The sequence below is a fragment of the Lathamus discolor genome, chromosome 3 (assembly GCF_037157495.1).
Source record: "Lathamus discolor isolate bLatDis1 chromosome 3, bLatDis1.hap1, whole genome shotgun sequence".
Classification (NCBI taxonomy): Eukaryota; Metazoa; Chordata; class Aves; order Psittaciformes; family Psittacidae; genus Lathamus; species Lathamus discolor.
In genome coordinates, this window is record NC_088886.1 from 63,721,178 (window position 1) to 63,734,402 (window position 13,225).

Consider the following 13,225-nt stretch of genomic DNA (forward strand, 5'->3'; position numbering starts at 1 on the left):
TGCTGACTATATGCTGGAACTCCGGTGTGTCCACATGTTATTCTGCATAGATGTGAACTTCTGCACTTCAGACATCATCCAGGAGCAGTGTGACCATATGAGGTCCCACCAGCCGGCAGAGCCATGTTACGGACAATCCGCGCACCCGCTGTGTGAAATAAGGTACCATATATTATCCTGAGCCTTAATTAAAGCAGGTCAAGCTCAAATACTTCACCTCGTGCTCCCCACAGGCTGTAAGTTGCACATGGCTGGTTACTGCAGCTCTGCTGACCCATGATTAACAAATCTTTAAGCAGAATTAATTCAGTCATGTCTGAGCCCTAAATCGCTAAGGACAGGTCACAGAAATGCCTCGTACCACCCAAAATAAATGTGCTGGGAAGCTGGGTTCCACTTACTGGTTCTCATATTTAATACTTGATTTATAAAGAGGCAAACTACAAATTGACAAAAGAAAGTCTTCATAATATTATTCAGAGTTTGAACAACAACAAAGTATGATTCAGATCCCTTTTAGAGCCAGCATGAGACCTCCCAGCCTAAACCAAGGGGTGTTTCAAAATGTTATATAGAGAAAGGAAAAAAGAATCAGAACAGCAGGATACTGCTGAGCTGACTTCTGATCATGACAGGTTTTCTATGTATCATTTAGAAAACAAAAGCCTCTAGTTTAGCAATGAATGCCTTCATCCATACTCTTTAACACTTACATGGGTTAGAGGCAGGAAGGAATAATACTATTTGTAAAGAAAAAGCCCTTAAATGTGGTTCTGGACAACCTGATCTGGTTGAAAGTGTCCCTGCACACTGCAGCGGGTTGGACTGAATGAGCTTTGAAGGTCCCTTTCAACCCAAACCATTCTGTGATTCTACGAAAATAGAGCTCTGCTGCATATGTAACTGGCTGTACATTCATCAGTACATAAGGTTAATGACATTTCCATAGAAATATATAATGGATCATAATTAAACAATAGGTAATTAAGATACATTTATACAGTACATGCAAAATGACAGGGAACAGTGTATGTGGTCCAGCATGGGAAGCAGAAGTCTAATCCACAGTTTACTGAGTATAACCACCAGAGAGGGGTTTTATGGTGCTTCATATGGCATCCAGGATTAAGAGTCAGTTGGGAAGCAGTACTAAATGATTTATTAGATTAACAGTAGATAGTATATATATTTTTATGCATACACACACATAGTAAGTTTTCTACAGCAGATTTCTCAGTGTTTTCCACTGAAAATATTCTCACTTGCAGATGAATAGAAGTGATCTTAGCAAAGCCTGGTTGTTGACCAGAGATAGCAAGTAACTTTGGCTTTCCTGGGCCCTCTCCATTACCATGTTCACTGTACCATGGGTGTATATTAAGCACTAGCATATTCACAACAGATCTTAATCATTAAAGCAGCGCATCGCTTGTACCTGTGCTGGAGATGGGGTACATCCACCTGAGCTAGGCTTTTTATCTGTGGTGGGTGAGGTACCACACCTCAACTAAATAAGGACCATTTATGATGAAAGCTGGGCCATCACTCACTCCAATCCATCCCAGAGATGCTGCAACGGCACTGTAAAGCTCTTTAAACATCACACTGCTTTTAAGGCTGAAAACCACAACAGCTAAAGCTACTTACAGTTCTACTTTGGCTGTCATTCATTATGTATCATATGGACCCCCATCTCCCCAGTCCTGCATGATGTACAAGAATTGTTTGCTTGAGAAACTGATTCTTACTTAGAGCCTGCTCTTTTAGATTACAAACAATGCAGACAAATGCCCCCATCATGCGGGATTAGGTGGATTAACAACTCACTTCAACATAAGTGCATCGTTTAGAGGACAAGCAGGCATTCAGCTGCTGCAAACAGCCTTGTTCACATCTGCTTGCCACTTTCCTTCCAGAGAGCCCATCAAGGGATGAAGTATACGGCCTTGATAGCATTGGTGTTTGCAAACAGCATCACAGGAAGCACAGCAGAAGTTACACATTCAATTTGAAGTGCAAACATAACTTCTGCAGGCCCTGTTCGTATCAACCATAGCAGCATAGGAGGAAGACAGCCAAAGAATTCCCAAGAAAACCCACAATGGTTCTGAATCTTTTAGTGTTCCTCCTAGTTACAGCTCTCTTGGATTAGTGGCTTTATATTGGGATGAAAACACCATCAGACTATCAAACCATGTATTTATCTTGCTATGTGTCCCAACAGGCCAATTGTGACATCTGGTACACAAAGTTGCTGCAGACTTTAACAGTGTGATTTAGTTCTCACTCTTCAAAAAAGCCACAATGCAATTATCCCTTCTCAAAGGAAGGGCAGGACATAAATTGGCTCTTAGCTTTCATACCTCCTGCTGGCACTCCCCTCTTGCTGAAGCCCCCAGCATCTGCATATCCAAAGAGAAGGGCAGCAATTTTTACACATCTTTTGTCTTTTTTCTCTTGTCCCTCCCTCATAAGTGTGAGAATGGAAGGAAAAAACAAGCAAGGAAAAAGAAGGACCAAGGAAAAGAAGTTGCAGCTGTCCCCACTGCTTGAAACTATGAAGACGGAGGCCAAATGGGCCCCTCAAGAACAGTGCAATCACAGAGCAAACCACTCTGGCAATTCCTTCTTCAGGTAGTCTTCAGAGCTGTAAATGTGCCAACAAGAGAAGGGTACAGAAAGACACTTTAGCTAATCAAAGATATTCCCAGATTATTCAAATAGGTCATAAATCAAGAAGGTAAAGTGTTTGGATGTACAGTTGTAATCTGTTGCATTGCCATTGTCATTTCCAAAAGAGCATTGGGAGATGGTCAAATCTTGCAGCTGCCTACCTAGCTAAAGAAGATTACTGGCTCTCCAAAAAAGAGCAATAGCACAGCCTGAACACTTTGCTGGATGATGCCTTTAACTTGCTCCAGAAGATGGACATAAAAAAGGAAACATGAATACTGCACTACATACATTTGGAATTGCTTTGCCCTGTAACAGCGAGCTGCTGGCAACTCCGCACCCTTGTATTATTTATCAAGTTGCTTTGATTTCTTTCTGGCAAAAGTGACAAAACAGCTCAGTCTCCTCAGGGATGCAGCGAGGCCATTTCTATTTCAAGCAGCAGAGCACGAGAAAAGTCTGGCTGATTTTGCCCCTATGCTTTAGTTTTTCCCAGTAGGATAGAACCCCAGGCTGGTTTGGGTTGGAAAGGACCTTAAGATCACTCAGTTCCAATCCCCTGCAATAGGCAGGGACACCTCACACTGGACCATGTTGCTCAAGGCTGTGTCCAACCTGGCCTTGAAGTATCAAACTGTCTACAGAAGCTAATGCAACCTGGTACCAGCCATGTCATGGCTTGTACACCATGGGGACATTCTTTGATAACTACAGCCGGTTAGGGAAGGATGGGATCCACCTGTATAGAAGAAGCAAGGGAATCTTTGGCAGCAGGTTGGTCAACTTGGTGAGATGGGCTTTAAAATGAAGGGCTTGGGCAGCGGGGTCCAAAGTGGCAATGCTCACACCATCGCATCCAATTGGGGAATAAGCCAACACACACAACACGGGGACTAAACACAGAGAATTACAGATGTGAGCACAGTCACAGGGCCATGACCTCACTGCAATTAGACATGGTGGGATAGCTCGCATGACTGCAGTGCTGCCATGGACAGCTACCTACATTTTAGTAAACACAGGCCAGCAAGGTGAGATGGTGGGGTTGCTTTTTAGGTCAGAGAGCAGCTGGAATACATCAAGCTCTGCCTAGGAGTGGAGGATGAGCAAGCTAAGAGCTCCTGGGTAAGAATTAAGGGGCAGCTAAACATGGGTGACACTGTTGTGGTCAGGAAGTCAATGAGACCTTCTGCAGACAGCTAGAAGTAGCCTCACAATTACAGGCCCTGGTTCTCATGGGGAATGGGCACGAGATGAAACACAGGAAGTTCCATTTGAATATCAACCATAGAATCATGGAATCAGCAGGGCTGGAAAGGCCCTTTAAGCTCACCCAGTCCAACCATTCCCCAGCCCTACCAAGGCCACCACTGACCCATGGCACTGAGGCCTCGCCTCCACGGTGTGTGAATACTTGCAGGGATCGTGACTCCAGCCCTGCCCTGGGCAGCCTGTTCCAATGCCTGAGCACCCTCTGGGGAAGGAATTGCTCCTCAGCTCCATCCAAACCTGCCCTGGTGCAGCTTGAGGCCGTTTCCTCTTGTCCCATCCCTTGTTCCTTGAGAGCAGAGACCAACCCCACCTCACTACAACCTCCTGGCAGGTAGAAAATAATCAGCCTAAAATAGATGTAAGAAGCATTGGTGAAGGCAGTGCTTTGTTCTGACTAAGGTCAGGAATGAAAAGCATCTCGAGCCCTCAGGTATGAGGTAATCTGACAGATTCCCAGCACAGCAACTTCAGAGAGGACATTTCCAAAGATACGTATTCCCCAGAACTTTAATTCCAGATTGTGTTTCTCCTGAAGATACGACAAACCGATAACAGAATATTGGGATGTCCCAGAAACAGATCACAACCCAGCACCCTTTTTCATGTACAGCACTAAGTTACACCAGAGTAGAACAGTTTCAGGGAACTACAGGTTAACTAAAAGCTGCGCTGACAAGAGCATTTGGAAAACTCAACCTGATAAAATCCAATCGGTCCCTGACGCCACAGCACATGGCATCATAGGTGCCAGAAGGAAAACAAGATAGGAGCATGCCCAATCACATCAGACAGACCTATGTGCTGGAGCACCTCTTCCAGGTCTCTGCATATCCTTCAACAACTCATGAGCTGCTCAGACCTGGAACTATCAAGAGACCAGCACTGAAGAAGAAAGAGGCTTATGAAACCTGTGCTGATCCTTCAAAAGGCAGCTTCTCTTTCTCCCTATTCACAGAATGAATCTGGTTTTCTTGAAGCATGAGTGTAGAGCAAGTGCGATACCTGCACAATGATGGTGCATCTCTCACTCTACAGTATTTTCTACCAGGAATCAAAATTCCTTCCTCAAATGTTGGTGGAGTCACCGTCCCTGCAAGTGTTCACACACTGTGCAGACGAGGCCTCAGTGCCATGGGTTAGTGGTGGCCTTGGCAGTGATCGGGTAAGGGTTGGACTGGATGAGCTTAAAGGGCTTTTCCAACCTGGTGGATTCTGTGATTCCATCAGAAAGGAGAAAGTGACTGACTAAAGCTAAGCCGAGGCACAATGCCTGATTTCACACATCCACTCTTTGGTTGCCCATGCCCATTTAAAGCTTCATCCAGTCTACTAAAAACCAACAGACTATGATACTTTACGTCTGAATGGCAGCTCTTTTTTCTATGATGATATTAAGAGGATTATTCTCAACCAAATTAGTCTTTAATTGGTTTACAGAGAAAACAGGAATACGCTAAGAATTCACTTAGGCAAACAGTGTCTATTTTATGCATAAATACCGTAATCATCCACTTGTTACTTGAAAATAAGAACAAACAACATTTGCATAATAAAACTGCTTGCACATCTTAATGAACGTGTGTCATTATCCCCTCCTGGCTTTTCTACCACAGTCAGCGTGCATCTTATGTCCAATACATTCAGCTTTACACCAATCACTGCTTAAACACTTTTGACATTTTAAGTAATCCATATTAGCACTGGACTCATCAAAAGAATCCTTAAATACAGTTAACAGTATTTTAGAGCTATCAAACTTATTAGGATCTACCAGAAAGAAATAATGCAAACCTGATCACCCTATAGATTCTGAGAACACAAGAAATGGGCCTCACAGATCTACAAATCACTTCTACTGGAAGCTAAAGGATTTGACTGACGTATATTTCCCAAGCTACATCTGTCATAACGAGTCTAAAAAAGCAACCAGCCCACTGAGCAAGAACTGGCACTTTGGGAAATGGCTTAAATAGCTCTGAGCTCTCAACTAGCACTTTCATGCTTCTTACATATCTGAATAGACTCAAATCGAGTGTGTTTCTTCTCACCTTCACATTTGGCTTAAAGAATAAAATAGAAAAAGGAAGACAAAAAAAAAAAAAAAGGGGGGGGGAGAAAAAGTGACTTGAGAATTCCTCAGTACACCAGGGATTTCTGGACATTAGTGCTATGGAGAGTAAAAGGATGGGAGTACAAAGCCAGCAGTACGCTTTCAATCCTGAGTCACAAAGACAAATGCAAGGAAGTGAGCCCACAGGGTACTGCCTCTGCAGGAGCCTCATTCTTCCATCACAGCATCTCCTACTTAGGGCTTTTATATTTTTCCAATGGCAATTTCAACCTCATCTGCATTTTGTAGAGCATTTTACTCTTAGGCTGCTCCTAAGCAAATACATCCACTCACCCAAGGCATTACTTTACCTACGCTTAAAGTCTCCTATGACTTAGAAGACCTCCCATAAATAACAGTCTAACATTGGAATGAACCACATATTTTGTTATATGTTAATATGCTGTTGGTCTCAGCTTTTATTTAATAAACAAACCCCAAACAAACAACAAAAACCACCACCAAAACCCCATAAACCAACCCAAACATTTGTTCCCTCAAAATTTCCCAGTGGAAGAACTCAGAAGCTACAGATATAGCAGATAAGAAACAGTGCATACACCCTTTAGAGACATCCACAGAACACAGAAAACCAATGTTTTAATGTATGCTGCTTCATTCATGGAACCTGCATTAAAAAGCTGGGAAACCAACAGGAAAAAGAGAAAAGATGAAGCTCTTCTCATCCTACAGAGTGGCTGCCTTTAGGGGCTTCCTACAGATGCTGTTATACTTGTGAATCATAGCAAGGTTTGGGTTGGGTTGGAAAGGACCTTAAAGCTCATCCAGTTCCAACCTCCTGCCACAGGCAGGGACACCTTCCACTGGAGCAGGTTGCTCCAAGCCCCTCTGTCCAACCTGGCCTTGAACACTGCCAGGGATGGGGCAGCCACAGCGTCTTTGGGGCAACTCCGAAGCTGCAAGGACTTCAAGCAGAGATGTCTATTAGTGGACAATAAATTCATTACTGTTGAAGTGAATAGCACAACCATTACACTTCTTACTAGCTTCTACATGACCTAGGAGATACTGTAGAACAGAGTAGTTCATTTGGAAGATCATCTAGTCCAAGTGCCTTACTGCTTCAGGGCTGGCCTGACTGCTTCAGGACTGACCTGACTTGTCTAATACTTTGTTAATACTCAACCAAAGACTGTATGTATATAAACCCAGTAAGTCCCAAGTGCAGAGTACAAACCTGTCTTCCTTCAGTCCCAGTTTTCCCTTCCCACAGCACAGCACCCGCGAGTCAAGCATTACAGTAGAGTAAGCAATCTCTGCTTCTGCCCCAGGACTCCACTCTACAGTTCAGATTCCTGAGGAGCTATGACCTGACAGCCAACTGCATTTGTCCTTGGATGGCATGGGGAAAGCAGACAGACTCAGGGATATAAGCACGGCAGCAATGCTGCACTAGGGATAAAGGAATAGATTAGGAAATAGTGTTTTAAAGACTAACAGGAAAGTTTCCAGGCTTAACACACTGATCACAGGTACATCCCTGTCAAGTGATCCAGCTCATTAGTTACGCCTCAGCACAGGCATGCTATAGAATCATAGAATGGTTTGGGTTGGAAAGGACCTTAAGATGATCCAGCTCCAACCTCTGCCACAGGCAGGGACACCTCACACTAGAGCAGGTTGCTCCAAGCCCCATCCAACCTGGCCTGGTTGCTGCCCTGTGACCAGACACACTCAGCTCTACATCATGTCTTGACACTCGGATCTGCCACTGCGGCTTTGGTGCGACACAAGTCCTTTGGACAACCAGCTCTATGACAGCCTCCCAGCAGCAAGAGACCCATTGCTGACAAGATGGTTGTCAAGACAGATCCAGCTACTGGTACTTTAGTTGTGGAAAGAGGAAAGTCACTGGAAAAGAGCTAATTCAGTCTCTGATTTCAGAGCAACTTCATTTAAACTCAATGCAATGGAGCCATCAGTTGAGTTGCATTAAAAGAACGTGAACGTCCTTGAAGCACTTGGCTCCAAATCAACATCCCATAGAAAGCCAAACCAAACTCCAGTTCCTCCAAAGCCCACAGTAAAACCTCTTTGCTGCTCTATCTCAAAACTCCAGAAACAACATTAACCTCATGCACCAAACTAACAGAAAGAAAGAAAACAAAAAAAGGAAAGGGAGATGGTAAAAAACCCCTCTCACAATCATAGCATTTAATAAACTCTATTCCATGACAATTCACTTCAGTTCCATCCAATTTCATCCATAGAGATCCATTTCCTGCACTGGTCTATGTTTGTATCTTTACAGGCAGAAATCTGGCTTTGTTACATGGTTCATCTGGATACGTTAGTTATAAGGAAAAGAACTGAGGTTACACAAAACAGCTATATTCAAGCCATCACAGAGCAGAAAAATGAAATTAAGAGAACCTAATTAATCCCTGTAATCTTGGGAAGGATACTGAACTACTGCTAAAAGCAGATGAGTTGCTCTGGTGAAGGAATGTAATCTTCAGCATTTCTTCCAATGAAAAGAACAAGCAAAGGCAATGTCTGTATCTGGCACAACCAAGCACGCGCTGTCCCATGCAAACACTAAGTTCAGGAGCATTGGCCAAGGAGAATCAGAGCGGAATCCTACCTGAAGCCTGAAACATGTTGCTGTTACTAAGTAACATGAATGATTAGGCTTTAATGCTGTTGAACCCATGAGATTCCATGGGGCTGAATTCTCTAGTTCATAAAATTATAATTAAAAGAAGAAAGTGCAACACAGGCACCAGCATCACAGCCTGCTATTCCCTGACCCGTCCCCCCCATCCCCCCCGCTGTGCATGCCATCTGTCTGACTGGGGGAACAAGCACACTTCTATAGCATTATATTCTTCTCTTTTCAGCAAGGCTCATTACGAGACAGCCAACCCAAAATGTCATGGTGATTTCTCTGATGTAATCATCAGGCACCTAGGAAATGAATGGAAACTCCCAATCCATTCTGGTGACACAGATTAGGAAAAGGAGGTGCTCATCATGAATAGCTGACATAATCTTTATGGCTTCCTGAGCCAAACAAAAGAAATAGAATTAAAAGCAAACCAAACATCAGATGGGAAACATCAGACAGGAACAAACATCAGACGGGAGTAACACCACCACCCAAAGCAAACCTTTAACATCTCAGTGCTATTGGGGGTTCCAAAGAACAAACAGGTCAATCAAATGGTCAACTAATTGATGTTAAATTAAAAAGGAAACCAAATGGCTACGGAACATGGTTTGCCAAATGATGCCGTTCAATCCTTAGGAAAAAAAGAACAAAGTCTGAAATGCCAAGGCTCAGCCTGACCATGAGGTTTTACGTTGGATACCATCTGAGACCTCATGGTGCTACAATGCAAAAGGGAATTGTGGCTCGGATCACCTTGAAGCTTTTACTTCTCATATTTGTTATATTTTCCTGAAAGGAATTAATCTGTGAAACTAACAATTATTAAGAGGCCTTATTTTATCGGGTTTTTTTTATCATTCTAATACTTACAGCTGATTAAAATAAACTCTTTACAAAGAGTTTCTCTACATGTAACTGTGCATGCACCTGAGCAGTCTATATATAACCCATTCCTGATGGTTAAACACTCCCATCTCATTCCCTCTCTTAGCCTTCGCTCCACAGCACGGTCAGGGATTATTAAATGATGCTCATGTCCTTGCTATCTGACAACACAACCAGTACATACAGCGACTCAAAGGGAACACATTCCGCTGCTTTTCCCTCTTGGCTATTTTCCCCAAGCCCCAAAGAAAATCAATGAAACAAATCTTTTAGCTACACCTACTTAAACCTGACTGACAGACGATCACATTCCATTAGAGACACACAGGTTTAGTTCGCACACACAGCAGTAACCGTGACATACAGAGACAACTCAATCCAGCAGAACTGCTCCCTGCGCCTTGCACGTACCACTTCACCCTCAAAAGCCCAGGCTGACAAGGGGTTTTCTGGTCAGCACTGGGTGAAATATCAGCAAAGCGGCTGCTCACAACCGCGTCCCCTCGAGCGCACCCACCGACAACCGACACACGCTCTGGAAAACGTTATTTTCACCAAAAAGCCCTGAACGGGGCTGGAAATCCCGGCACCAGCAGTTACATAAACCGTGCTAAAAATAACCTCCGGAGGCGCGGGGTGGGCAGCGGGGCCGGGGTCGGGTCCCCACCGGCCTCAGCCGCTCCGGAGTCCAACAAGTCGCCCGAGTGGGGTCGCGGTTGGCCCCTTCTTACCACCAGCACGGGCACGCCTGCGGTGAGCGAGTAGAGCAGCACCGGGGGCACGGCGCTGCGGTCCTCCGGGCCCGGGTAGGGCTTTCGGTACGCGCCGTCGTAGCAGAAGAAGCCTTGCACGTTGACGGCGAAGGTGTCCGTGTACTCGAAGTAGTAAGCCAGCATCACGGTCCCTGCCATGATCACCATCTGGAAGTAAAGCATGCTGCTGAGCGGAGAGGGCACTCGCATGTACGTGGGCTCCGGCGGCCGCCGCGCTCCGCCCGCTCCCCGGCGGCATCCACGGCGGCGGCGGCCGGCAGCGCTGGGCACAGGGCAGCGGGGGCCCTGCCCGCCGCTCCGCCACCGGCTCCGGCTCCTGCAGCGGGCGGAGCGCGGCGGCGGGAGGAGGCGGCTTCGCCCCGCCCCGCCCCGGAGCAGCCGCGGCGCCGGACCCCGGCCCGGGAGGGAAGAAGAGGAGGAGGAGGAGGAGGAGGGAAGGGGCGGCCGGGGGCAGCGTCGGAGCGGCCCCACCCTGCGGACGTAGTTAAGGACCCCCTCGCCTCCTGCGGGTCCCTCGCTGGACACCGAAGTGCACGAACCAGTGCGAGGGCCAAAGGATGCTCCCGGAACACTGGGACGTACCCGGATCGCGGCTGTTTGTAAATGGCTCCAACTGGAAATACAGACTGTGAAGTATACGGGTAGCTATGAAAGGAAGTGATGTTTAAAGCCTTCGTGTAAAAGAAAACGGGTAGCTGGACATGAAGCTATCCTCAGCTAAGTGATGTCCCAGAGTAAGCCCTGTCTGCTCCAGGGCTGGGAAGAAATTATGCATAGACTCACAGAAACCCAGACTGGTTTGGGTTGGAAAGGACCTTGAGATCATCCAGTTCCAACCCCCCCGCCACGGGCAGGGACATTTCACACTAGAGGAGGTTGCTCCAAGCCCCTGTGTCCAATCTGGCCTTGAACACTGCCAGGGATGGGGCAGCCACAGCTTCTCTGGGCACCCTGTGCCAGCGCCTCAGCACCCTCACAGGGAACAGCTTCTGCCTGAGATCTAACCTGAACTTCCCCTGTTTCAGTGTGAACCCATCACCCCTTGGCCTATCGCTACAGCCCCTGATGAAGAGTCCCTCTCCAGCATCCTTGTAGCCCCTTTCAGACACTGGAAGCTGCTCTGAGGTCTCCACACAGCTTCTCCAGGCTGAACAGCCCCAGTGTTCTCAGCCTGACTCCATAGGGGAGCTGCTCCAGCCCCTGATGGCACTTGTGGCCTCTTCTGGACTTTCTCCAACAGCTCCATGTCCTTCTTAAGTTGGGGACACCCAAACTGCACACAGTGTTCAAAGTGGGAGTATATACAAACACAACAGAGTTCCATTTGAAGACACATCTCTAGCTCATACACATACACTTAGGGATAGTTGGCTGTGCCCAATGCTTGTACAGCTTCACCTTGTGTAGGCTCTATTCTGGATTCCCAAAGCCAAGAGTCAAAAAGTCACTTGAAGGTCACCCCCGCCTGCCCCAAAACATTATATGGCCAGGAAACAGTCTTTAAAAGGGATACCTTCACCTTAAGGATTCCATTTGGCTACTTAGCAAAGGCTGTTAGAAATAACAACTGAGACTTGATTTATAATCAAATGGTTTGTAACATGTAATCATTCTTACAGTGCTGTACTTGGCCTTTAACTGTTCATTTTCCTCCCCTCTCTGAAGAATCCTGTTCCCATTCAGTGATGCTAGTCTCTCTGCATTTATTTTTAACCAGCCCTAGAAGAACACACTCTTCATGCCTGGATTCCACATCCAGGCTATTTTTATGTCTTCTTAACATGCTCCCCAGAAAAAGCAATGTTCCATTTACATGGCACTCTCCAGGCTTCCCTTCCTCTGTGAACAGTATGTAGTGAGACATGAGACACCTGGTGGTCAACTCTGCCTAGCACAGAGCTTATCTTCCTCATTTCTTCAGCACAGCCCAGTAGCCATTACCATACACATAAAAACCTAAATTTCATCCCAGAGATTGCACAGAAACACCCCACCACCACCACCACCACTGTCAGGACCTAAGGCCTGATCCAAAGACTGAAGTCAACAGCAGGACTGCAGTGAGCACTAGGCTCAGCTCTTCTGTTCTGCTTGAATGGATGGACCAGAGAAACTGGCGTTTCTGTCAAAAATAGGCACTGGAGGGAATCAACCTTTTTCCAGTAACCAGCTAATGAAGTACTCCTGCATTTTGCTATTACAAGCCAACCACTATTACAAGTATACCAATGGAGCTACTGCATGTAGGAGTTAGAGGGTATAAAAGTCCTGGTTTTACAAAACCTGTTTGAAGCTGCTGTCAGCACCTCTGATGGATTTGGGAAAGCAGATTTTGGAAGGAATCACAGCAGGTCACATAGTCCAACCACCCGCTCAACACAGCTCCTGTTGGTGCTCAGTCCAGTCAACTGCCAAGTAGCTCAAAGGATGGAGATCCCAGAACCACTCTGGATATCCAACCACCGACAAGGAGAGCGGTTTTGCTTTGTACTCTACCTGAGACACAATGTTAGCAAGTATATGCTGGCTGCCACTAACTGAAGCGCAAGACTTAAAGGAATTATTAAGGGGCATGACAATGAAGAGAGTTTGTCTTCATGCTTTTCTGTTACTCTAATATTTAACTTGAAAGCATTTAAAAACAATGTGCAACTAACAATCTATTGGATACAAGATTCACTTGTATTATTCGGCTCAATCTGGTGCCCATGCTTCAAATACTCCAGGTGGACTAGCAGTTTAGTAGAGTTACAAACCAGAGAATACAGGATTTAAGGCCAAGAGGAGGTTTAAAGTCACTTTCCTCGGTAGTCATCTCAGAGCTATCTGAGTCAACGCAGGTCACTGCGGAAAAAAATCTGAGGCATCAAAACGTCAGGC

At 45.8% G+C, this 13,225-nt stretch overlaps 1 protein-coding gene across 1 annotated transcript in view; it reads right to left on the reverse strand.

Moving 5' to 3' along the window:
• The window catches only part of PLPPR5 (phospholipid phosphatase related 5), a 47,375-nt gene extending 36,754 nt beyond the window's left edge, over positions 1-10,621 (reverse strand). Inside the window, exon 1 of the mRNA XM_065669515.1 lies at positions 10,304-10,621. Within this exon, the coding sequence (XP_065525587.1) occupies positions 10,304-10,534 (231 nt within the window). The 5' untranslated portion in view covers positions 10,535-10,621. The remainder of the gene's footprint in view (positions 1-10,303) is intronic.
• Positions 10,622-13,225: the final 2,604 nt, after the last annotated feature.